General features: G+C 47.1%; 1 protein-coding gene across 1 annotated transcript in view; it reads left to right on the top strand.

Annotated features, from left to right (window-relative positions):
- Positions 1 to 63: 63 nt before the first annotated feature.
- Positions 64 to 26,889, top strand: part of MYO7A (myosin VIIA) — a gene marked incomplete at its 3' end in the record, with an annotated part of 67,741 nt that continues 40,915 nt past the window's right edge. Inside the window, exons 1-14 of the mRNA XM_080613424.1 lie at positions 64 to 129; positions 3,366 to 3,479; positions 4,477 to 4,629; positions 11,265 to 11,449; positions 12,802 to 12,923; positions 14,737 to 14,879; positions 15,446 to 15,559; positions 16,383 to 16,536; positions 17,176 to 17,252; positions 18,098 to 18,217; positions 19,458 to 19,600; positions 20,573 to 20,783; positions 21,583 to 21,718; positions 22,127 to 22,233. Of these exons, the coding sequence (XP_080469550.1) occupies positions 121 to 129; positions 3,366 to 3,479; positions 4,477 to 4,629; positions 11,265 to 11,449; positions 12,802 to 12,923; positions 14,737 to 14,879; positions 15,446 to 15,559; positions 16,383 to 16,536; positions 17,176 to 17,252; positions 18,098 to 18,217; positions 19,458 to 19,600; positions 20,573 to 20,783; positions 21,583 to 21,718; positions 22,127 to 22,233 (1,788 nt within the window). The 5' untranslated portion in view covers positions 64 to 120. The remainder of the gene's footprint in view (positions 130 to 3,365; positions 3,480 to 4,476; positions 4,630 to 11,264; positions 11,450 to 12,801; positions 12,924 to 14,736; positions 14,880 to 15,445; positions 15,560 to 16,382; positions 16,537 to 17,175; positions 17,253 to 18,097; positions 18,218 to 19,457; positions 19,601 to 20,572; positions 20,784 to 21,582; positions 21,719 to 22,126; positions 22,234 to 26,889) is intronic.

Here is a 26,889-nt window from a genome sequence, read left to right as displayed (position 1 = left end):
CTGAAGAGGAAGAAGGTTGTTTTCGTGCAGCCATGCCCTGAGGTGGTGGAAGATCAGGAGAGGGACCAGGGCAAATGGACACTGCTCCGCAACGTCAACCAGGCCCTGAAGCCCACCACCATGTTAGCGGTAAGACAGGGGGTCCCAGTCTCTGAGCATGGCTGGAAGCCATCAGAAATCAGCCTTGCTGTTTGATGGGATCCTCATTCTGCTTGTGCCAGCTTCTGTCACCTTCCTCCTGAGTCTTTGTCCTCCCCAAGCTCTGTAGCATCCCTGTGATACAACCTTCATGCTCTTTGCATTTGGAAGCTCCTCCTAAAGATCCTCTTCATGAATTGTGTTGATGTGTGTGCACCCATGGTGGTGCTTCCCTCTCTTGCACCACTGTTTGGTTATGAGCACCCATAGCATTTGAGGTCCTGAGGGTCTGCCCCAGAGTATTTTGATGGACCCAGGGCTGTGTTGAGGAGGAAGAGATGGACCATGTTGATTCTGTCAAATGACTGGTTGATCTTAAGGTCCTTTCCAACCGTAACTATTCTATGATTCCATGATTCTCACTTCCCTGGTACTGTCATGTGTGCTGGAAAACAAACAGCATCAGTTTAGGCATGAAGCAGGTTATGCAACTCGTAAGCCAGTCTGCCCAAGCTGGTAAATGCATGAATCACCCTGATTTACCCTGAAATCCCCAATATATCTGCTGCTTTTGGGGGCTGATCTGACGGTGATTGCATCAGTGGAAGGTGTGTAACTGACTTCCATGGGGTTTATCTCAAATCGATTACAGTGAAGGAAGAAAATAGGTCGTTACTCTTAATAAGTGATGTTATTTGTTAACACCCCCCTGACCTTTCTGAGCTTACCAGCTTAGCCCATCCCATAAGACTTGCTTTATTTCACCAGTATTAAGAACTGGGCTTTAATGTGTTTAGAAAGAGCATTGTGAAGGGATGAGCACTCGGTGCATTAGGCAGGGAAAGCACAGGAGTTGCCTTAGTGTTAGTACAGTATCACTTTACCTTGGGGAGAGCAGAAGGCCTTTTTACCTCAACTCTGTGCTAACAGCACATACGAAGCAGGCTGCTTTTACAGCTATTCAGAATTAAAGATTAACCCCCCCCAGCATTACACTTCTTGTTTTCTTGATCAAGAGCAATCTCTATGAGGTATCAGAAGGGTTTTCTGCTGAGCAGGGACTGAGCAACCTGGTTTTCCTCTTGCTGACACCTTGATCATGTTACCCTGTGCATGAATTCACCCGGCTATGCAGTGAAGATAACAGTGCTGAACACTCTGAAGTGCTTTGAAATCCTTGGGTTAAAGAAGCTAAGGAATAAATATTAATAGAAGTGGATTTATAATGTATATCTGTGTGTGACTTACTGCATTCTTTAGTTGTTTTCTTCCTTTTAACTCAGTTATGAGATGTGAGGATAAGGGAGTTAATGAGAGAGAGATCTGAATACTGTCTTTTGATGAGCTGGGTAAAGATACTTACAAGCAGTGCTGTAGCACAGCCCTGTGAGGAAACGAAAACCCAACCTAAGGGCCTGATCCTCAGCTCCGTGGATGCAGGATGGCTTTGTTGGTATCCTAAGTGAAACCTAGCAAGCAGTTGCCAAGGGTGGAACCTACCACAAAATGGTTGGGGACTCCTCATCTGTAGTGCTTCTCCATGTGCAGGTCCCTGGGGATAGCCTTACATCCTTGTGGCACTCACATCAGTCAAAAGTACTGGTGAGCAATGGCATGGATGGTGAGCGTTTCATCATGCTTTTTATCGCTACCTGTGTCTGGTTCCCACCATCCAGAGGGGAGCTGAAGGTTGTTCAGCAGCGCATTAGGTCAAACCAAGTCTATAAATACTCTGTCCATAGAAATGGTCAATAGTGGTTGCTCAGGAAAGAGGTTCTATAAGAGCACATAACGTAATAGAGTGGTTTGGGTTTGGAGGGACCTTAAAGCTCATCCAGTTCCAACCCCCTGCCACGGGCAGGGACACCTTCCACTAGAGCAGCTTGCTCCAAGCCCCTGTGTCCAACCTGTCCTTGAACACTGCCAGGGATGGGGCAGCCACAGCTTCTCTGGGCACCCTGGGCCAGCACCTCAGCACCCTCACAGAGAAGAACTTCCTTATATCCAGCCTGTATCTTCTCTGTTTAAGTCTGAACTCATGCAAAGTGATCCCTCCTGTTTTTCCCTTTCCCTTCTCCCAGCAGTTTTTCAGGACTTCCAAAGGTAGATACTTCATTTGCACTGTGTTTAATAGGTACCAGTGGAGGTGGCCCCAGGAATATGGCTTTAGATGGAGCTACAAGTTCACAACATTAAACTCAGCTGCATGAAAAAGTACATTTGCTCACTTGATGCAAACAGCCAGCCTAATTTAACTAGATGCTTTCCAGTTTTAACACCTCTTCGCATTGAGAATAGGGGTGGGAAATAACTCTGCTTGGCTTCAAACAGTGTGGGTCCTGATTAAGAGTTTTGTTTGGGGTTATTTTGGGGTTTGCATTTGTATTGAGGGAAAGCAGCTTCTTTAAAAGGCTTTTTGCATTTGAGCAATTTAATATCCACAGAGCTGATGAGCAGATAGTCCCTGCCCAGCAGGACTGACAGAGGTCTATGGCATCACACCGGTGACATGGAACGAGTGGATAGGGGTCAACTGCTTCCTGTGTCTTCCAAAGCTAAAACACGAAGGTCTCAAATTAAAGAGGTGAAACACTTGGAACATGCAAAAGGGCACAGCTTTTTATGCTATTTGTAGTTAAACTCTTCCTTGGACGTTATGGATGCTAAAACTTTGCACAGGTTCAGGAAGCAACTGGACATGGTCAGAGTAGGTAAAATTCACTGAGAAGTATTAAATGCAAAGAGCCCACCTACAAATCACTGTAGCTGGGAGACCTCCTGAAGAAGTATATATATATCTACCTCTCTGGTATAGTCTTAACCCTTCTTTAGTCATCTCCTTTCACTAGTGTCCAAGGCAGGAGAATGTATATTTGATAGTGTTTATCTGCAAGGGAAAAATAAGCCTCCAGATAAGGCTTTCCGGAGCTCAAAACCATCTCCTAAGTGTGACCTTCTAGTCTTGTACGTTACAGAGGGGAACTTCTGCCGGGGTGGGTTTTTCTGCCTGTATCACTGCTCTGCAACCTGCTTGCTGCAGGATGTGTGCAGTCTGTGACCAGCAATCACAAGCTCATGAAATACAGGGATAGTGAAGTGCAGCGGTTTGCAATGGAAGTCATTTGATTTGTACCAGTGATTTGGCTACAAAACATCAGCAACTTGTACCCCAAGGGATGCTGAAGCTTCTGCAGCGCTGAGGATAACTGTTCTGTCTTTGATTCCAGGGGGATTATGTGTGGATGGACCTCAAAACCGGACGGGAATTCGATGTCCCCATTGGAGCGGTGGTTAAACTGTGTGACTCTGGACAGATCCAGGTTGTGGATGATGAAGGCAATGTACGTACAAAGGGTTGTAAGGACCCTTCACCTCTTCTGGATAGGCCAAGGATCACAGGAACATGATGGCTGACTTTGCCATAGAATTCTCATATGTCTTTGGACTCAACTCTGTCATAGTTTTCTGTCTGTAAATAAACGATGTTGTGTCCCTACTTCTGTGGCTGTTTTGGGATAGAAAAGTCAAGACGCTTCTTGAGTCCAATGATAACGGAAGCCTCCAAAGTACATTTAGATAGCGCTTTGAGCAAGCCCACCTTGACCTGCTGTTCCTCTGCTGTTACCCAGTCCTTCCTGGCCTCCTACCAACACAGGATGTGCCCAAACACTGATTCTCCTTCAATTTCCCAGCTCTACTTCTGTGCAGTGGTGGCTGGTTTAGAGTAACATCTCTATCACAAGCAGAGGGTGGTCTCAGGAGGTTCTTTACATTGTTTTCCCAGCCTAAGATAATTGTATATTCTCTCATTCTCTTCATCGGGGTGGTAGAAAGAGTTTTGGTTCAGCAGGGTCCTTGTGTCCGATTTGTAGTAGCTTTTGAAGCCCTTTAGAAGTGATCAGACTAACCAACACTCTGCCATCAAAAGCAAGGTTTTGTATCCCTCTGTCCTTCTCTAAACCATCTTTTCTCTGCCCAACATTATGTTGCAGCAGAGGGCTAACCAGGGATGTGAAAATGTAGTTATGTGAAGGGAAGAACGTATCTGCTATTTGTTAGAAGCTTCCCTGATGTACTATATGTCCATGCTGTCCTGGATGATGGTCCTGCCAGTATGGCTTATGTCTCATGTCTCTTTGCTGCTCCAGTAAACCAAAAGATGCTTTCCTTTCTGCTCTGAACCTTTCCAATAAGTCATTGACGTGCCTTAGGAATAGAAGTTATGGCCTGTGTGTTTATGCTGTCCTGTGTATGTTCTTCTGTCTCGGTTGGGCTGTTTCTGTCTCTCATCCTAGTGGTGTCCTATTTGTCTTATCTTTACCCTTGCTCTCTTCCCAGGAGCACTGGATTTCCCCGCAGAATGCCAGCCACATCAAACCCATGCACCCCACCTCCATCCATGGAGTGGAGGACATGATCCGCCTCGGGGACCTGAACGAGGCAGGAATCCTCAGGAACCTGCTGATCCGCTATCGGGAGCACCTCATCTATGTGAGTGTCCTCCCACCTCCATCTCTTGTTCTGTGCCTCACCCTCTACTCTCCTTAGCTCTGGTTTGTGTTGGACGGGACCTTAAAGCTCACCCAGTTCCACCTTTCTGCCACAGGCAGGGACCCCTTCCACTGGAGCAGCTTGCTCCAAGCCCCTGTGTCCAACCTGGCCTTGAACACTGCCAGGGATGGGGCAGCCACAGCTTCTCTGGGCACCCTGGGCCAGCGCCTCAGCACCCTCACAGGGAAGAGCTTCTGCCTAAGAGCTCATCTCAGTCTCCCCTCGGGCAGGTTCAAGCCATTCCCCTTGGCCTGTCCCTACAGGCCCTTGTCCCAAGCCCCTCTCCAGGTTTCCTGTAGCCCCTTTAGGCACTGGAGCTGCTCTAAGGTCTCCCCTTCAGGAGCCTTCTCTTCTCCAGGCTTAACCAGCTCGGCTCTCTCAGCCTGGCTCCAGAAGACACATATGGGTGCCCCAGTGAAAGACCCCATGTGTTAGGTAATGAACAAGGTCTCTGCCACCTCACTGTGTAGCCCCTGTAGAAGTTTTGGGGACGTGCATTAACCTTCTGCACTCAATAACCAGTTCAACCCAGGCCGTGTGCATGCTGTAGTAATCCTAAAACAAAAGCCTTTGGCAACTGCAGGCTGGCTGTGGCCTTTCTGCCTTCTCCCTCTGAACCATTAACTCATTCAGCCCAAGTAGGTGAGGACTGGAAAGGCTGAGAGAGGTGGGAATGTTCAGCCTGGAGAAGAGAAGGCTCAGGGAGACCTTATCCCTATGTGCCAGGAGTTAAAGGGTGGCTACAAGGAAGATAGAGACTCCCTGTTGACAAAGAGTCTCATGGAACAGCCGAGGGGTGATGGGCACAAGTTACTGCTGGGGAGATTCCAGTTGGATGTAAGAGGAAATTTTTCCCATTGAGATCAACCAGCCGTTGGAATAATCTCCCCAGAGAAGTGGTAGATTCCCTGACACTGGGCACTGTTAAGATTGGGCTGGGCAGGATGCTGCGATATCTAGTCTAGGTCATGCTTTGCCTACAAAGGTCAGACCAGATGGTCCTTAAGGTCTATTCCAGTCTGGGATTCTACGATTCTATGAATTGCTGGAGGTGCAGAGTGTGGAGAAAGGATGAGGAAATGCACGTGTGAGCTAACTGGGAGCAATGACATGAGCAACTCCCAGAACAGCTCTAAAGTACCTTCCCCATCGGTGTTTATGACTTATTAGCTCTGGGTTGCCTAGGATCCTGACAACTGATCTCTTGGGAGGGCAATGCCCTTCCTTAGGTCAGCTCAGTCATGCTCAGTGGATCCAGTGCACCCTTTCCAACCCAACCAGACATTCACAATCGAGGGGTTTACGTGGAGCCAGCTAGAGTTACATCTCTTTTCTGCAATAGCCTCACAAAGGCCACCTCCCAGCAGGACGAGAGTCAGCATTCCAGTCTGTGCTGGTTTTATCAGTGTGCTATAGGCTGTGTAGTCTGGTGCACATTCTTGGGGCAGAAGTGTGGAGTATTTATGTGTGCTTGCCATTAGCTAATGTACACAAACAGCCTATGAATATACGGAACATTTGGTATTGCCCTCAAATCCTACAGTTTTCACTCAGGTAAGTGCCTGCTGTGCCTTTGAACACCTTTTCAAAGCCATCTGGCAATCTAATTTCAAAAGGCTGTAGAGACTACTGGATTTTCAGGCAGAGGGGATTGCAGTGCAGACTTCCCAGACAGGGTAAGCTAACAGACAATATCCAGGGCTTTATCTACCAACTCTGCTTCTTCTGCTTGATATCCAATGCCTTTTGATAGGATGGTTTTGATGTAGAGCTGGGCAGTGATGGAGAACACACCACTTTTATATAGGCTGTTCATACGGTTGACAAGTCCCTACTGCCAACTCTGGACGATATTCATCTCTTCTTTAAAAGACGGATTTCAATCCTAGAGGAAGGGGATATGGCTGCTGAAAGGGCACCTCTAGGTCCACAAAGCGTGGAGGAGAATAGAGACCCCCAAATTCATCTCACTGAGGTGCATTATTGACTGTGCATGATGCCTAGGTATTATCCATTTAAAGTCATGATCAGAAAATGATCTACACATTAGACGGACTGAGTTACCCGCTGGAGCTCTCTTCGGGGAGCCACAGCCATAATGATACGCTAGCAAAAGCTAGCAGCCCAACTTCATACTTGAGGTGATGTCCCCATGTGCCCTAAAGAACCCGTGGCAGTCACCAAAGATATCAGTAGAGCCAACAGAGCCAAGACTGCCTTTCAGCTGTGCAAACACAGGTGCCTGTTAGGTGAGGTGATTGCTTCAGAGCTGGCTGGAGCTTGGGTAGAAGAGTTTATGTTGGAACCTCAGGTTGGGGGTCTACAGTCCAGCTCATGTCCATTGACAAGGTTAGACGTGGTACTCATATGGATAACTAAATTCAAGCAACCTGAATGCCACCCAAGAAATACTGATAGCAAGTAGCAGGTTGGCTCATCCAGGGGAACATGTATTTATCCGTTGCTTGTGGGCACTCTGCAGTGGTGCCAAGTGGATTCCCACAGCTTTCTCTGGGAAAGTTGGGATCATGTTGGGTACTTTTGCACTCCTGTCTATGTGTCTCCCCTGGGGTCTCCATCAGGCAAGTGCCTGTTGTCTCACCAAGTGAACAGAGGTCCTCAGATAAGGTTTCATGTGTGCAGTACCAGATGGCATGTGAATACACCCAGCTCCTTCATGGAAGCTCTGCCTCTGAGCTCCCTCACCAAGCTATTCACAGGCATCCAGGGAGATTAGGAACACAAATGGATACTGCGCAGAGCGTGTTCGGCAGCATCATTCTAATAAGGGCTAATGCAAAGGGCAGCTTCTAGCCTGGAGGTGAGCATGGGCAGTGATTTGGGCTGAAATGAGTCAGTAACCATGTAGTTTCTCTACTAGTTCTTCGGGTCTGATAATGACAGTGCCATGTGTTCTACAGAGCTACTGCATTAAGGATGGCCACATCCCGCAAAGCGATTTGCATCACAGAGGTTCCAGGTTACTGTGCTTGAATTGCTCTGCACCACTAATGGCTTTGGAGCTCCAGCCCACATCCTGGGCCCAAGGCAGCAATTAGTGCAATCTCAAATCAGAATGACACTCTTATAATGACATAGAGCACATAGCTTGATAGAGAGGTACATAAACCACCTCTGTTTACACGTGTGTTGTTGAAGGCTCAGGATCTTTAGATCTCATCTTTCAAGAGTGGTGGCACTAGGATGAGTAGATTTGTATTGAATGTGGTGATTAATGGCAGTTTTGCAAAGGCAAGGTACCATATGGATGCCATATGGGTAGGAGATACCCCAGTGCCCTGTGGTTTGATTTGGTCCGTCTGAAAGATGGGGAAGCTCAATGTGACTTCACCTTCACTGCTCAAAAGGATGTCTGGGCCTGCTGAGTAAAGGTTTTCCAACAGGACTTCAGTCCCTCTTATTTCCTCATCTTAGCTTTGTGCTCTAATAAAACATACGTTTCCTTTTTCTCCTCCCTCATATTCTACTCATAAGACAAACTGCGGCGGGAGGGTAAGTATGACTCTTGGCGCTGTCATTTGCAATCACTGTCATGCCTTACACCAGACCACTTGTTTCTGTTCACCATTGTGGCGTTCTCATTTACTTTTTGCACCACCATTGCTGCTGCTTCACAAAGGCACTGAGAGCATCATCCCCCTTGCCGCAGAGCTTGATTCTCATGGTGAAGCTGTGATACCTTCCCCAGAGTTGGAATGTCCCCATCCTGTGAATGTAGTTAAAGCTGTAAATGCTTCTAAGTAATGAACTTAACTTGAAGGAAAGAACCTTCTGCAGCTAAATAAGAAACACTTCATCAAGAGCTTACTGCCCATGGTTTGGCTTGCATGCACTAAGAGAAACTACGCTGAACAGCCAGAGCATCTGGTGGGGAGTTTGGACTCATGAGGATAAATATCTAGAGATGAAATCAGTGCCGCCTGCTGCTCTCCAAGGGTTGCCAAAACGCAGTAATGTTTGGTAGAGCTTTAACCCCACCAAAATCCAGATGAAGTCAGCCATGGTGTGCTGGGTACTGAGGGCAGCAGGCTCAGAAGGGATTTGTTTGGGACTTATTAAAAGGTAGGTCATGCAGGCATGAATTTGCTCTGAGATGTGGCTCCTGTGGTCAGCTATGGCAGAGCCTCTGCCTATCGGTAGAGCTTTATTTTCCCAAGAGAGGAGGGTTTTGCCTTCACTCAGCCATAGAAACCGAAGAGATAATGTTTCCTTGGAGGTGCCCTTTGGTCCCTCATCAGCAAAGTGGATGAAGTTTTGCATTCCATCAGTTGTGAGAATGGGGTAAATTGTATTTATCAACTAGGAATGACCTACAAAAACAAGAGTTTGTGCTGACAAAGCGTTTTGTGGATCACAAGGGAAGGGTCAGTGGGAGCATCCAGAAAGCATTCCTGCACCTAATGGTTAACTCCTTTAAAAGCCTTGCTGGCTGCATTCAGGGCAGGGCAGAGCAGAGTGACTGAAGTGCAGGGATTTCAGAGGCCCCTGCGAAGTGTTCGTCTTTGAAAAGGAAGATTAGAAATGTCGCTAAAATTAACCTGGTAATAAACTATGAAGTGGAAAAGAGTCTTCCAAGTATCTCACCCAGGGCTGGAAGGAGAATTGGGGTTCATTGGGGATTGTGGTGGCAGAATCCCATTCAGAAAGTGAGCTCACTCCTCTGAGCACTAAGTTTCCCTGCTCTGGCCCTGTTGAGGCTGCTCTGGGACTTCTCTGCTCCATTACTTGAACGCCTTCTTCTTCTAGCATCCAGTCTACAGGATTTCACAGCCAATTTCTACCCTTTGGATTTGTGACAACTTTGTCTTAAGCTTGAAAAGATCTTTTCCTTTCCTGGCATGTAACTGCCTATTACAGGGGAGACTTTTGTGCCCTTTCTCCTCACTATAAAGCCAAACCTCACCTGGGACTGAACAGAAAGTTGCTCTCTGGTGTTGACCATGAGGCTACAAAGTGAGGAATCCTTAAGGGCTTTCAGCATCGCTACCATGGGACACAATTGCCACCTACTGGCTGTCCTTCCAGAAGCCTGAGCTGGTGGGAAGTGTTGCATAGGTGGTGGCAAACAAGTTATGATCTCACTGCCCTCAATCCCTTCCCATCCTAATTGGACGATACTGGGCTTGATGGGAGAAACTGGGGCTGTGTCTCCAAGTCTGCCTTTGCCCTCCTCTCACCAGCAGTGGTAGTTGTTTTGCTGCCTTCAGAAACGAGGAACAGCTCAGCCTTGTTTCATTCATCAGGTTGCAGTATGCACAAAAAGAGGAGCAGGCAGCAGAGCATGGAGAGATCTTCTCAGTTCACAATCATCCTTCCCTGTGCCACCTCGCTGCTTTGTGACAATGATCCATGAGGATTCATATCTATACACTATATATGAAAAGAATATATAAAAAATGAATCTTATAACTTTAGTTCCCAGAAGTTAACCTGGAGAAGGTGACTTGGCTCATTTGAAGTCATGGAGTGAAAGTAGCCTTCATCTCATGTTCCTTGGTTAGCCCGAGGTGGGGCCCTGTTGACTCACTTGCTCTAGACACTAACTTCTGGATAGCTAAAATAGGGGAAGGAGATCCTTATTGTCTGCCCTGGGCTTGGGATGCGGCCAAACCTCCAACATTAGAGCTGCATCTGAGCAAGATGACAAAAGTCCTTTGGTGAGAGGCTTGAGGGAAATGATTCCTAGAAGGGCAGTAATGAAGTAGAAAGATGCAAGAGAGCTGCCTAAGACTGTACAGAGAACAAGCAGCCATTGGAATAACATCCCCAGGGAAGTGGTGACTCCCCAGCGTTGGGCACTGTTAAGACTGGGCTGGACAGGGTGCTGAGCCACCTAGTCTAGGTCTTGCTTTGCCTCGAGGGGTTGGACCAGATGATCCTTGAGGTCACTTTCAACCTGGGATTCTATGGTTCTATGACAGCTTTGCTCATTCGAGTGCCACAGGGAGCATGGGATGGACCCAAGACCATTTCCAGTATGTCAGGACTTTGTGCGACAGGACGAGGTTTAAAACTGCAGCAGAAAAGGTTTGGTTAGGCAGAGATTGTAGAGAAGAACATATTGCAGGGGGAGACTTAGGAGATCTGTTGTGGATTTATCAAAACAGGTTAGACAGACATCTGTCAGGAATGGTTTGGATCCAGCTGGTCCTGCTTTGAGATACAGCAATGACCTTAAGGTTTCTTCCATCTCTAGTTTCTCACGATTTGTGGGATGCAGGAGGTATGTATGGATATGTGCTGGCTTTGGAGATATAGTTTGCAAATATAAGCTTGACTTGAAGCTCTGAATCTTAACTGAGGAGCATCTGAAGTATGAGTTAAGGCTTGAATTCACGCTGTGCATGTGCAAGGCTGAGTATGAACTGATTTAATTTGGAACTTACGTTCCAGTTTCGCTCCAGGCTTCGCCCTGCATCTTTGACTTGACCATCATCTTTCATCCAGCTTGTGAAATGCCTTGATTTTTCTGCCTTCCACACTCCATCCAAGCAACCGAAGCCTCTTGACTACCTCTCACTGTCCCTATAAACCTTCATGTGCTTCTCCTACAGACATACACTGGTTCTATACTGGTGGCAGTAAACCCCTACCAGCTCCTACCCATCTACTCACCCGAGCAGATACGCCTGTACACCAACAAAAAGATCGGTGAGATGCCACCACACATCTTCGCGATCGCTGACAACTGCTACTTCAACATGCAGCGCAACAACAAGGACCAGTGCTGCATCATAAGGTGAGTTGTGAATCTCCCAATGGGCCATATCCTGAAAATGGACGATGAGCACTTTGCAATGTGGTTGATAGGGAGCAGCTTATCAAATAGAAGCAGAAATCTGAGTGACCCATTAGATCTTCCGTTCCAGTGCAGAGTCGGCCTCCGTTTGTAGTCACCGTTCCTAGGAAAGATGCTTCATCAATCCTTTGGTACTTACCCCACAACCCAATAGGTCTCACATTCATCTTTAACCTCCCCTTTTAAATTTAAACTCGTTACTCCTGCAGACATCAAAGATGCAAAGATCTACACATTCTGTACAAGGAAGGGCCAGGAAAAAGCTTTATTTCTGGACCTGTGGTTGTTCTCAGTGGTACACTGATGTCTTCCTGCATGGCACTGCTCTGGACTGACCAACCTTAAGCATCCTATGCCCAGTATTTCAGACACGAGACTGAACAGGCTATGCAGTAATGATTACTTTGCAGGGCTAAAAATGCTTCATATGGGGCTCATAGGAGAGTCAAGGCTGGACATGATGCAGTGGCCAGCTAACCCTGAGAAGTGAAGCTATTAGGCCACGGGGACAGGAATAGTTACTGAATGCCAGGAAGGTCCATTTCTATCACTGGTATTTGCTACCCCATATATCAGACAGGCCACAGACTCACACCAGAGATTTCTGCCCAGCCCTTCCTCTTGTACCATCACAAGATTAACAGAAGTTATCTCTCAGTGAAGAGAAAGCTTTGAGGAGTAGCTTTTTGCTTCCTGCCCCGTGATCTCCTCTCATACCCATACCCTTGGTAGGACAAGCCTAGGGGACCTTTGAAAGTGCCTGCTGATAAAAGGCAGCATTTCACAGTCTGCTTTCTAGAGCATTTTGGCAGCTAAAAACTGATGATGAAGAGCAACCTGCTCAAGTGGAGGCTGTCCCTGCCTGTGGCAGGGCATTGGAACTAAATGAACTCTAAGTTCCTTTCCAACCCAAACCATCCTATGATTCTAAGACGCCCTATGGGACCAGCTAGCCCCTGGAGCACAAGCCCATGGTCTGCTGATCATACGCAGAAAAGCACTGCCTGAATGTGCTTCATGCCCTTCTTAGTGCCGATTGAATGATGATAGCTGCTGGAGACATCCAAACCCAAGAAAGGGCTTGGGTTAAATAGTCTGTACAGATTTGCTGTGTCCTACCATTTGTCCCACAATGAGTCCCTGAGATGCTAGAAACCCATCCTTAGTGGCCTTATCTTACCTATGCTAACAGCAGAGGCACAGAGAGAGCAGTCCCTGTGGAGACAGAGAGAGGATCATTGGCAGGGATGCAGCAGGGCTTCCACTGACCTCGATTCCTGTTGTCTTCGCAGCGGTGAATCCGGAGCAGGGAAAACAGAAAGCACAAAACTGATCCTGCAGTTCCTGGCAGCGATCAGCGGTCAGCACTCCTGGATTGAGCAGCAGGTCCTGGAGGCAAATCCCATCCTGGAAGGTGAGGCCTCGGGTGATGTACAAATGAATTGGGATATAAAGAAACCAAACCAGATCCAGGAAACGCAGCTTCCCATGGCAGGGGGGTTGGAACTGGGTGATCTCTGGTCCTTTCCAACCCAACTGGTCCTTTCCAACCCAAACCATTCTACGAGTCTATAAGAAAATCAAAGCAGTGATGTGACCGTTTGTTGAACAACATATTCGCTTTCTTTCTCTCTGAGTTTATCTTTCACAAGACTGATGTTCTCTGATTTGGGCTCTTAAATTTGCCATTTGTATTTTTGACAGCTCTCGTTGAAAGTGAAACATTTCAGCTGACCTGAAATTCTTTGCAATTGTTCACTTAAAATGGACAAATGTGGATTTTTTCCCCTTAAATCAGTAATTTTTCCCCCAAAATTTCAAAACAGAAACTTGAATTTTCCCTAATTCCCTGTGTGTATTCTGGAATTCCAAAAATCACCAAATACGCACAGCCCTATTGAAAGCTCTTACCACCTCTTCTACTGCTGGAATTTAACTGGATGCGGAGCACTAATACCCTGTAGATGCTGCATTTAACTACACTTGACCACAGTTGCAAAACTCCTATTCCTATTCTTTGCTGGTTCAGCAGAACATGAGATTAATTTGAGCAGAGCTTCACAGATTGAACACTTTATGCTGGCAACACACAACAGCAAATCCCACCTTTTCCTTCCGAGATCAGTAAATGGCAGCAGAATGCAGAATAAGAAATAAAGGCAGTTCAGGAAAGAACCAGATAATGAGAATCAGTTCATGGCTGTAATAGATTCATTGGCAAGCTGTTACTGTGATCAGCCCCACTGTTTTAATGGGATGCCTGTAAATAAAAGAGGTGATCTGCTCCTCTGGCCCCAGTGTGATGCCAGATGGACCTTTTGCACCTAAGTGGGAAAATAGCATGTTCTTTAATAATAACAACGTTATTTTTACCTCCTCTGCTACTTACAGTGAGCAGAGTTTTGCTTGGTAAATAGCCCCTTAGGAATCAACGTGAATGTGAATATCCCAACAGCTTTCCATGCATCATATTAGCAGAGCAGAGAAGAAAGTCACTGGCTGAGCTGAGCTCCTCTGTGCTCTGTTGGAGCTTCCATCAGTTGTGACATGAGGATGCAATGAGGCTCAGGGCATCGCAGGGTTGTGTGAGCATTGGTGCTGTAAAGCATCGTGGTGCATGGCATGCACACAGGGTGGTTTGGAACATGCACTTCATCACTACAAGGATTGAGAGGAATGGGAGCTCTGGACTTCAAATGCATCTCATCAATCCTGGAGCGTAAATTCCAGGACACTTAAGCCAGTGGTCCAAACCCACACAGAGGATGGACGCGGGTACCTTTCTCTGCACAGTCTATTTGCAAAGAGAAGTCTCCTGCTGAAAGCTGGCTTAGGCCTCTGTATTTCCCAAAAGAACAAGCTCTTTCCCTCTCAGCCACCAAATCACTCACCAGCAGCTCTGTCATTTCCCGCTCACTGCAGCATCCTCCAGCAGCCTTGCTCAACCCTCTTGTGTTTCATCAGCTGCTGCCAAAATCCTGTTGTCCTAGCCCTTCTTCCTGGATAAGGTCATCCCATTCCTATGCCTCCTCTGTGCTCCTCTCTATTTCTGAGGACAGTCATCTGAGGTATATCCTGTTTCCCCACACTAAGATGAAATTGAGCCAGCCAGACTTCAGTGGAAGGCTTTGGGGCTGATTTTTACCCTCTCAGCCTCGCTCTTTCCTTGCCCGTGAGATCCTCCCCACATCAGGTCCTCTCTAACCCATTGCAATTCTTCTCTGCAGCTTTTGGGAACGCAAAGACCATCCGGAATGACAACTCCAGCCGGTTTGGGAAGTACATCGACATCCACTTCAACAAAAGGGGAGCCATCGAGGGGGCAAAGATTGAGCAGTACCTGCTGGAGAAGTCCCGGGTCTGCAGGCAGGTGAGGTGATAGATCTGCAAGGTGGCACTTGGTCTATCAACCTCTGTAGGAGTCTTCTAATACCTAAAGGGGCTACAAGAAACCTGGAGAGGGGCTTTGGACAAGGGCCTGTAGGGACAGGACGAGGGGAATGGCTTTAACCTGCCAGAGGGGAGACTGAGATGAGCTCTTAGAAGCTTTTACAATATCTGAAGGGGACACATAAGCATTCTGGAGGGGGACTCTTCATCAGGGACTGTAGTGATAGCATAAGGGGGAATGGGTTAAAACTTACACAGAGTAGATTTAGGTTGGATAGAAGGAAGAAGTTCTTCCCTGTGAGGGTGCTGAGGCGCTGGCACAGGGTGCCCAGAGAAGCTGTGGCTGCCCCATCCCTGGCAGTGTTCAAGGCCAGGTTGGACACAGGGGCTTGGAGCAAGCTGCTCCAGTGGAAGGTGTCCCTGCCCGTGGCAGGGGTTGGAGCTGGATGAGCTTTAAGGTCCCTTCCAACCCAAACCAGGCTGGGATTCTGTGACCTTTGCAGTGCCATTCTCCTCACAGAGCTGGCTCTTGCTCTCCTACGACAGGCCCAGGACGAGAGGAACTACCACGTGTTTTACTGCATGCTGAGAGGAATGTCGATGGAGCAGAAGAAGAAGCTGGGTCTTGGGAAAGCCACGGATTACAACTACCTTGCAATGGTGAGAGCAGATATTTGATGGAGTGATGTGGTGAGAGCTTGTTAGCAAAGAGGAAGAGAAAGGTGCTGCTTCCTCCCCAGCCAAGAGCTGCTTTGCTGCTTCCTGAAGGTTAGCCACAGGATTTGTAGGACTCCTTTGTCCCACCACCACAAGCCTCACCATCTTAGTGCAAACCCTTAACCCCTTTGGATACACCAGGTTATTTCCACTCTTCCGGTGGAGTGGGCCACAAGCTTGGATGGTTTTGATGTTTGGTGCCCAAGCCATTTGTTTGGAGATATATAACCCGATGCTCTTGCAGCAGGGATGGACAGGGAGAAGGAATGCATGGCTCATGGTGCATTCTCAGCAGCACAGGGTGCTGAGCTGTCTCTACTCCACATGTCTGAGTGATCCAGCAATCTCCAGCCCCACTCCCTATACACCAGTGTTTCAATCCAGAGGAGCTGGTAGAAGCAGTTGTAATTAAGGCTGGTTCATCAGCACCAAGGCTGGGACCCAGTTTTCTAGCTGGATCAGTGACAGCCTCCAGCACATTCCCTTCTTGCTCTTTATCCCCATCTCAGGGAGCTTTTTCTCCTCTGCTGATTGCAGCCAGACACGACGTAGCTGGGGACAGCGGGGTAAGTGCAGGTCACAAGGTTGAGCTTAGAATCATTGTGCACACCAAAGCACAGAGCCAGATCCACAGGTTCAACATCATCTTTTGCTTATTCATCCGTTAAACAATATACTTACCTATTTAGGGGGATGGACAGCTTAAGGTTATACCCAGATGCTCCCTGGTTTACCCATGCACTGTGTCACCTCTTTGCCTGCCCAGGGTAACTGCACAACCTGCGATGGCCGAGATGACAGCAAGGAGTACGCCAATATCCGCTCCGCAATGAAGGTCCTTATGTTCACTGACACGGAGAACTGGGAGATCTCCAAGCTGCTGGCTGCCATCCTGCACATGGGCAACCTGCAGTATGAAGGTAAAGGGACAAGGGACGTGGTCCAGCACACTGCTGCTCTTTATTCTGCGTGGTGAGAGGGGGCCAAGCTTAGGGCTTGAGGGCTGTATCCAGATCACTTGCCATGGTGCATACCAGGGAACCAGCTGCTTATTGTGGTGTGAAAGGACAAGAAAGGTGCAATAAATCCGCTTGCCCACTCTGCAGAGCTGCCAGACTCCAATGTGCTCAGTCACATCCACCTTTTCTGGATGCAGGGAGGTTGAACATGGCCACAGGCCATTTAGTAGACTCAGGTTTTGCAAGGAGAGATTAATGGAGTGTTTGACAAGTGCCTGTGTGATTCAATATGTCCTTGTAAAGGTACCAAACTGCCCTGCTCTCAGGAGTGACACTGATTTAAAAAGCCTCTTTGGAAGACAGAAGCCTCAAGTACTTACACGCTAGAAACGTTTTTACCTCATCAGTCATTTTAGGGTGGCTAACACAGCACAGTGCAGGTCCTTCGCAGCCAGCAGCAGGACTCCACAAGCGGCATTATTCCCTTTCTGATGGGCAGATTTTTCCTGCCCATCACACAGAGGCAGTGAAGAAAGACCCATTCCCTCACCCTATCCAAGTCCCTTGCTGATGGCTTCTCCTCTGCCTTTCTTCCCCTAGCTCGGACCTATGACAACCTGGATGCCTGTGAAGTTGTTCAGTCAGCATCACTCATCACTGCAGCATCGTTGCTGGAGGTCAGTGCTTCTGCAGTGTTGCTGTCCCCTTTCTGGCTTGTTCCTGTATTCCTAGTGTTGTTTCAAAGCTCTCATTGCACCACCAGCTCTATGAGGCTGAAGAAGCCTGGGTAAGCCATACTTTGCCGTGCACTGGTGGAATGAAGGTGGATGTCTCCATCTGAGCTTCATGCTAGTGGAGAGAAACAGTCACTTGGGTGGCACAACATCCTAAAAAGGACATCCAGAATAGCTCAGTCCCTGAAACACTGTGTTTCCCTCATTGATGGAAAGAGAGTTCAGTAGCTGCAATAGAGATGTCACACTTTGTATCTAGGGTGAGATGACCCACAGCCAAACCATCCATAGACTGGCTGGAACATTCTTCAGAAGGTGACAGGGCTCCCTCAGGGACGCCAGCTCAACTCTATAGGCACTGGTGGTCCCACATGGTGATCCATGGCTGTCTGCGAGCTGTTTCCATGTACTTTAGGGAGTGGACATGTCCCTGGCTTGATCTTTCAAGTATGAAAAGGAATCAGGGGGATGCAAAGCTACCTTCATGCTAGCAGGATACAGCTTTGCTTTGTCATCTTCCCTCCCCACACCTCATGAACATCTCACACCAAGTCACAAGAACACTTTCCATAGTAAAACACTGTATAAAAGTGTTAATTACTCTCTCTGAACATGCCTTTAGCATCATGTGAGATACTTGCCCTGTACAGCTAAGAAAAGTCACCTCCAGCTGTGGGGGGCTGCACTGTTCCTCTCTGGCCATACACATTCAGGCCAGTAGACCAGGCCATTGTAAGGACACCTTGTGCAACGAAGTCAGCAGCTGTGTTCCATGGTGTCCTCACCAGGTTGATCCTCAGGACGTGATGAACTGCCTTACCAGCAGGACCATCATCACCAGGGGTGAGACTGTCTCCACTCCTCTCAGCATGGAACAAGCGCTGGATGTGAGGGATGCTTTTGTAAAGGTAAGTCTTAGGGAATTCCCTTCTAATTCTGCTGATAAGCTGAAGAAATCTGGCACTTTTGAGACCAGAGCATCCACTGCACAGAAAAGGTGTCTTGCTTGGTTCCTGTGTGAGCTCAGATCAGTAGATGGCCTGTTTTCTCATTGGGATGCACAAAGAGTTGTGATGGAAGGAGTCTAGATAGCCTGGTCTGCAGGGGATTTGTAATCTGGACTTGAGACTGTCTGTTCTCAAAGGTGACCTATGGAAGGAGCCAGCATTCTGGAATCACTTCACCTGAACTTCAGGAAGACATCCCAGCTTGAGCCCCAGGGTTAGATTCTCAGGTGCTATAAATCAGAGCAGCTTTATTAGCGCCTGTAATACCCACACCTGAATTTTGGGATGTGGGCATGTCTGCAGCAGTGAATAAAGCTGAACATCAAAGGAATGGGGATAGAGCAGTTCAGCAGGCATCAGAGCACCTAAAGAGAGCATCACCTGAGGCTTTGGGGAGAGGAAGGTTGATGGGGTGGGTCTGCATCGCTGCTGTGCTGTTGGTAGCCCTATGTAAGGTTGCAGAACAAGCCTCAGTAGCATCCTTTGGCCATCTTGTGCCTCACAGTCTATTTGTGGGGAACTCGTTGATTAAGCTAGCTGCTGTGATACCTAACTAGTCTGAAACCCAGACAGTGACTTTTCTAGTGGTGATGGGCCCTTGAATCAGACTTCCCTCCTGTTAGCACTGCTGTAGCTTATCTCTAAGAGATTAATAGCACTGTAAAACGTGGAGTTCTGGAATTCCTGAAGCAGCAGGAGCTGCTTCATTAAATCAGCAGGCTGTTTAGCCAGTGCTGCATGTAAGTCAGCAGCTTGCAAGGTGCTTGCAAGGACATTCAGGCAAGATGTCCTTAGCTGTTCTAGGAGCGTACCATGGATCTGCTCATCTGTAGAAAGAGATGTTCAGAAAGCAAGGAAAGGATTGTCTGGCTTTGCAGTAATCCCGTAAATCCAAAATGTAGGACTGCCCAAATCTGGGAATTTGCTTTCAACTATCTTTAAGCTCTCAGGTCCATTTTCCTTGATCTAGATAACAGCTCTTGAAGCTTTAAACTATGCCAAGAGTGTGGCATAAATGGTGAGCCTGTCCTCAGTTGCTGGCCATGCTTTAGGGGAGCCTGTGCCACAATGCGTGAGCTGGTGCTGCAGACGAGCAGGGGAACTGCTAACCTCAGTGACCCCCATCTTTGGGATGTTGCAGGGAATTTATGGGCGGCTTTTCGTATGGATCGTGGAGAAGATCAATGCTGCCATTTACAGACCTCCTTCCCAGGAGCTCAAGAGTGTCAGGAGGTCCATCGGCCTCCTTGACATCTTTGGCTTTGAGAACTTCACTGTGAACAGGTATGGAAGCTACAAAAGGAGAACCAGGCCTTAACCCTCCTTCACCACCCCAATGTCTTGCAGTCCTTTCACCTCTCCTGAGATGAACAGGGCTGGGCTGGGCCAAGCCTTTTTCTATATGAGATTATATCAGAGCTAATGGGGCTTGGAGCAACCTGCCCTAGTGGAAGGGGTCCCTGCCCATGGCAGGGCATTGGAACTGGATGAGCTTTAAGGTCTCTTCCAACCCAAGCCATTATATGATTCTATGATAATCACTTTCATGTTCCAGCAGACAACATGTTTCATAAACTGGTTTAGACCACACACGTAATGGCTATAACCATATATATTACTATTATAATTATATATATATATTAGTATTATTATAATTTTTATATATATATTGTCTAGGAGGAGAAGAAAATTATTATTTGGACCAAATTCTCACCGAACAGCAATCTGACTGAGTGGTTGATGTGGTCTAAGAGGATTGCTTCAAGCATGGCGAGAGATGGAGAAAGATAGAATCATAGAATGGCTTGGGTTGGAAAGGACCTTAAGATTATCCAGTTCCAACCCCCCTGCCATGGGCAGGGACACCCTACACTAAACCATGGCACCCAAGGCCTCATCCAACCTGGCCTTGAACACTGCCAGGGATGGAGCATTCACAACCTCCCTGGGCAACCCATTCCAGTGCCTCAGCACCCTCACAGTAAAGAATTTCTTCCTTAGATCCAATCTAAACTTCCCCTGTTTCAGTTTGAACCCGTTACCCCTTGTCCTGTCACTGCAGTCCCTGATGAAGAGTCCCTCCCCAGCATCCTTATAGGCCCCCTTCAGACACTGGAAGCTGCTCTGAGGTCTCCACGCAGCTTCTTTTCCCCAGGATGAACAGCCCCAGCTTTCTCACCCTATCTTCATACGGAAGGTGCTCCTGATAGACAACAGTGAATCTAATGTGGCTTTTCCTTGATCTTCCCTCCACAGTTTTGAGCAGCTTTGCATTAACTTTGCAAATGAAAACCTGCAGCAGTTCTTCGTGCGCCACGTCTTCAAACTTGAGCAGGAGGAGTACAACCTGGAGAACATCAACTGGCAGCACATTGAGTTCACTGATAACCAGGATGCCTTGGACATGATCGCCATCAAGCCCATGAACATCATCTCCCTCATTGACGAGGAGAGCAAGTTCCCCAAGGTGTGTTTTGGGCTCAGCCCTTCTGCCAGTGACCATCCTCTTTTTACCCCCTTTGCAGTTGCATGCTGGTACCCTATGAGAGGTCTGACCACCCCGAACACACATTCACCTTTCATTGCTTTTATTGTTCTGTCATATTTTCTTCCGTGAACATCATAACCTGTTTAAAACAAGTTAGTGTTTCTGATGGAAGAATATAACTGCAAGAGGCTCAAGAATAGCTCTTGACAATGTTTAAGTGAAAATAATGTTAAGTATACTCCCTTTGGAGCAGTAGCTTGAATATATCACAACGTATCTCACTACAGGAGAGACATTGAGGGGCTGGAGCAGGGCCAGAGAAGGGCAATGGAGCTGGTGCAGGGCCTGGAGCCCAAGGGTGATGGGGAAGGGCTGAGGGACCTGGGGGGTTCAATGTGGAGAAGAGAAGGCTCAGGGGGGACCTGATGGCTCCCTACAAGTGCCTGACAGGAGGATGGAGCCAGGAGGGGCTGGGCTCTGCTCCCAAGGAACAAGGGATGGGACAAGAGGAACCGGCCTCAAGCTGCACCAGGGCAGGTTTAGATGGAGCTGAGGAACAATTCCTGCCCCAAAGGGTGCTCAGGCATTGGAACAGGCTGCCCAGGGCAGGGCTGCAGGCACCATCCCTGCAAGTGTTCACACCCCGTGGAGACGAGGCCTCAGTGCCATGGGTTAGTGGTGGCCTTGGCAGTGCTGGGAATGGTTGGACTGGATGAGCTTAAAGGGCTTTTCCAACCCAATTGATTCTGTATTCTATGATCTTTTCCTGCACGCACAGGGTACAGATGCCACCATGTTACACAAGCTGAACTCCCAACACAAGCTGAACACCAACTATATTCCTCCGAAGAATAACTATGAAACCCAGTTTGGCATTAACCACTTTGCTGGAATTGTTTACTATGAAACAAAAGGTATGGGGCAGCTCATGGAGCACTGCAGGTGTGAAGGGATGTTTGGGGGAAGGTGAGATGCTGCTGCATTGGAGCAGAGCAGGATGGGAGCCCATAGTAGTGTTGCTGTACGCCTTTTCTGGCTGCAATGGCTTGGCCCTTCAGTGGTGCCCGTGAGCAGTGTTTGGTGCTGTTTTGTTTGTGCATGTCCATGACAGAATTGCAGTGCTTTGCACCACTTGCATCTCTGATCTTGTCTCAAGATGTGCCTCTGTCTTCCTTCTCTTGGTTCCCCTTTCTCTGCCCATTCATTCCTCCTATTACATCCCAAAGAACAGCCAGTCGTTCATCAAACCTCAAGCTGCTTGCAGGGCACGTACTGCCCACGTTGCACCGTGTCATCTATGTGTTGTCCCATTATTTCTCTAGGTTTCTTGGAGAAAAACAGGGACACGCTGCATGGGGACATCATCCAGCTGGTGCATTCCTCCAAAAACAAATTCATCAAGCAGATCTTCCAAGCAGATGTGGCAATGGTTGGTAATGCAGGCTGGAGAAGGCCTTTATTCACAAGGAGGGGTGTTTCTGGAAGGGGTGGGAGGTTTACCAAAAGCCTCATTGCTCTGATGCTGTTTGGGGTGTTTCAAACCAGAAGGTGTTGGTGCAGCGTCATGGGTACGTTCACACTCATGCTCCCAGTTCGCTGCATTTGGTTCACCAAGTATTATTTTGTGCTGTGATTGCTCCTCTCCCAATTGTGTAGGGATAGGGACAATAAGGTTTGTGATTGTAGAGATCTGAGAGAAGAGGAGCTAGACCCTCCAGCTGAGTAGTTGAAGTCTGTGTAATAGAGTGAGAAGTGAAAACCAAATGCTTGTAGACCACAGCAGAACAAAGGGACAATCTGTCTGGCCCTTAAGCACCATATCAGGACTGGGATGGGCCAGCCAACAGTCATCTTTTACCACTATGACAGCAGAGAGAGGGGACATCAGTTATGACAGCTGAACTTTAAAGCTTCCCTTTCCACATCCCAGGCCTCCAGGAAGATATGTGCTTACTCCATGCTCAGTGGAGAAGACTGTGTGCTGGAGCTTTAGAGAAATGCAGTTATTGCTTCAACTCTTCCCACTCTGTTACTGGGATACCAGCTTGAATGCTAAGATTAGTGACTATTTCAACATTAATAACACAAATATATGATGGTTTCTTAAGTTGAACATCTACATCTCCCCACTAAGACATCACAAACCCTGCTCCCAAAATCACAGTAGAAACTGGTTTAAAATATCAGCCTAGCAGAACCTGGAAGTCTACCCAGATAGGTCATTGTAGCCAAAGTCTTTCCCTAGGCAAAGCCATAGGGACTGCAGAGGATGTGAGGATGACCTTTTCCAAAGCAACCAAGTGTTTCAGAAGAGCCCCATTTCCAAATGCCAGCCAATGCCACTGATGGTTCAAGGGACTTAGGGACTTTCAGGAGTGCCAAACAGATTCAAGGATGAATTCCTTTGCCTGAAATGCTCAAATTCCCAATAAATTACTTTAAATAAGCTACAGACACACAAGCCTTTACACTTCAGGCACTCAGTTTTGCTCCTGCTGAAATGTATGATCAATCCTTTTGACTCCATTAGGAACAAGATAACCTTGATCAGCCCCAATTAACTTCCAATTGACATGATGCTGCCAGTGGGTTCAGAGCTATCCCCAGATGTGGATACTCCTGCTGAACTAGACGCTAACTCCCTTAGCATCAGTGCTGCCATTCACCTTGCTTTTTATTGCTTACCCCTCACTGCTTTTTGGTTTTGGTGCAAGCTTTGCAGTTCTGGGAGCAAACGCTGTGTCCCAGCTCCCCTAATCATGCACAATGCTAGTGTGAACTGGGAGAACACAAATCCCCTAAACACCAGGCAAACAAAACTGCTCAGACTACAGGATCCAACATCATGAGATGATTTTGCCATTGCTTTCCACCGAAATTCAGTGTCTTGCAGCTCCTTTATTAAAACACATTTCCCAAAAGAAGGAGCAGATGAGCCGGGGTTATGGGATTTGAATGCAAGTAGCAAAGAGCTGGGCCAAAGGCTCTTCTTGGAAGTGTGCATATCTTCTCTGAATGTCATTCATAGATTGTCTATGGAGAAACCTTCCAGAGACACTCAAGCCAGGTCAACCAAATCAAGCATCTTCCCTTAAAAAGAGGTAAATGGCTGCTTTACTAAGGGCTACATCAAATAATGAGGCATTTTGCTCAATAGTATCCAGTCTTTGGTCCTCAAGAGCTTATTGATGAGTTTGTAGGAGTCAGTGAAAAGCAAGTCTGTATCTGCTGTACATTCAGTCTTTCAAATGGGATCCTTATATGCCAGAAACTTGAGAAAGCCACAGATCAGAGAAGCTTGAAAAGCAGTTGAGTGCATATTTGAATAGTGTAGTAACTGTCTGAGAAACACAACATTTGTGTGCAATGAAACCCGTGTGGTGAACTGGGTATTGCTGGGGCATGCAGGGATGTGAAGCCTGATCAATGCATGTTCATCACGGAGGAGGTCTATCGGCATGTATCTGCTGAATCAGAACATTGCTTTGAGGGGTGCCAAGTGGAATGATGGATTCATTGGGAACTGCCCACTGTTCCTCTGAGGAATCAGCTGGTGTGGTCTGACAGTGCTGCTTGCTCAAGGAACAAGTAGAAGAAGCAGTAGAGGATGGAAAGTGGTGAAGGGAAAAACAAATAGGACATCTGGGGGCTTTCCCCTTGGCAAAAAATCCAATTTTGTAGAAAATATCTGATTTTGGTTTAAACTAGAGAAGAAGGGAGGGATTTCCTTGGGATTTTTGTGAATTTTTGGGGGTTTTTTGCTGGCATCTTCCCAACTGCTGTGTATTGAGAACACCGGTCACAGGATAGCAGGGATGTGTGAGGGAGGAGCGGGGATAGCTGAAAACGTATGGATAAATGAGTGAGGTTGAGATGTGGAAGACTTGTTTCCAAAAGGCAAGAGCTTCAGGGATGTGAACATGGAGACAAATGGGAAAAGCCAGGAGGGGGATACACAGAAATCTAAGCATTATTGCCTTTTATTTGGGGGCTATTTTAGCACCTGGACCTCCAACACTGAACAATATCAGGTGCCCATTTCAGTTATTCCTTCTTTTCACTGTTTGCTCTTCTCTGTCTCTGTTTTGTTTTGTTTTCACCTGTGCTTCATGTAGTTTCTCTGTGGCTATGCATCCAGCACATTTGGCCAGTCGCCCACACCCACACCAAAGGTAAACTGAATCCATGAGCTTCCTCTGTTGTGTATTCACCTCTCCTTGGCAAGGACTGTGCTTTGCTCTTGTTGGTTTATTCCTCTTCCTGTGCTATCTACAGAGGGTCTGTTTCAAGTGACTGATGTGATAGAGAGCATCCTTATGGCTTGTTGAATACATACAGGTGTATGACTGTGTCAGTTATATCTAGAATTCAACTCGGAAGAGCTTTGTAGTAATGGGAATTTGGTTTGGATAAATCAGAACCAGCCCAAGGCTAAGTTTTGAGGACTCATTTCAATTAATTCCCGATGGATCATCTCTGGGATTTGGCTGTTCTTTATCATGGTGCCACCATTGGCTTCAGTGAGACATTATTCTTCTAGGCAACAGCAAATCTGGCCCTATTCTGCCCCTTTTGGGAGCAGGAAACTGACAGTTCATGTGTTAAGAGAGACTCCTGGGTTGCATTTCTGGGTTGCCTTAGAAATGCCATCATTCTCCTGGGGGGTTAGCTCTTGTTCAGGGGAAAGCTCAAATCCAAGCCTTCAAAGACATACTTGATATTGAACTTTGCCATGATCATCAAAACAGGCTCTTGGCACCTTTTTTAGGTCTTTTCTGTTGCATCTCATATCCAGACTGGTTCTGATGGCTTCCCAAACCTTTGTTACGAGATATTTGGCCATAGGGTAGCATACTGTGTGATAAAGGTTTGTGATGTTAACTCTGCAACTGCTCACATTTCCACAACAGTCTTTCAATAGCCAAAGGATTATGTTGGAGATAGACCTGACTTTCAAAATCCAGATCCTTGCATGGGGCTGAATTTCAACCCTTCTTACCTCTGCAATGTCTCGGATGTTTGGACTTGGAATTCCAATGAGGGGGATCTGACCCAAAATGATCCATTCATTCCAGAGCTGGACTCCTTCCCCTACGAATCATGATGGCAAATGGTTTGGATTGCAACATCTCATTGGGCCCTGCTCTAGAGCTGTAGCAATGCTACACACACGGAGAAATAATCCTTCCTGAGTTAGGGTATGCTGGGATTAAATCCAGGAGAGAATCATTGTGTGAAAGCTGTCAGAGATGCCCAGGGTGGTCTTTTTGTTTGAAGGCAACAACAGGAGATACAGGGAAATGGAGATACAATACTGATGGTTTCTAGTTTTGTTGTTGTCATACTTGTTCTTATGTGTTTTATAGGTTTTCTAATGAATAATAATTGATGTATTTGTTAGGAACTGGGGCAAGAATGGAACTGCCAAGCCAAAAAAAGGTGTTCCAACTATATAAACATCAGGAAGCTTTATAAAGTGAGGCTGTAGTTCAAACCAGTGATACTTGACACCACTATGTAGCCCGTGTCAACTTTGCATCAGAGGTTACCTTCTAGGCTGCACAGACTTTAGGATGGAGACTGTCTCTTCACTATATGTCACTGCAGATCCTGCTGTGAAAGGGGCTTAATGTTCAGTGGAGGGCACCCCAGTGACATTTCACATAATAAAATAACAAACGAAAGGCATATTTTTTCTCAGAATTGATAAAAAAGGCTGAGGAACAACATCTGTGATTCTATGTTGTGTTGCCATGGCCCATTTGATGCTAAATGATGGGAGGATAGTCCTTTGTCCAGAACCTGTCTCCAGAGTATTGCTGGTGGTACATGCTTGTCTCTCCTTCCCTACCTCACCTTAAGTAACCCATCTTTCTGCATTCCCACTGAAGCAGGTTGCCATCTCCCCAGCAGACCTAGTGCTGATCATGGTGTTCCTGGTGCTCCATGCAACCTTCGCCTTAACGGAGAAGAATACAGCAAGGAATAATTCCCACCATTTCTGGCTTAGTGACATTTCCCCTTGTACTTGTCTTTCTCCTTGCTGCTTCTTACTTGGTTTGAATGTCACTAAGAAAATAACTTG

Source organism: Psittacula echo, assembly GCF_963264785.1.
Source record: "Psittacula echo genome assembly, chromosome: 3".
Lineage (NCBI taxonomy): Eukaryota > Metazoa > Chordata > Aves > Psittaciformes > Psittacidae > Psittacula > Psittacula echo.
Note: the sequence above shows the minus strand (reverse complement) of the source record. Positions and strands in the feature narration are given on the sequence as shown.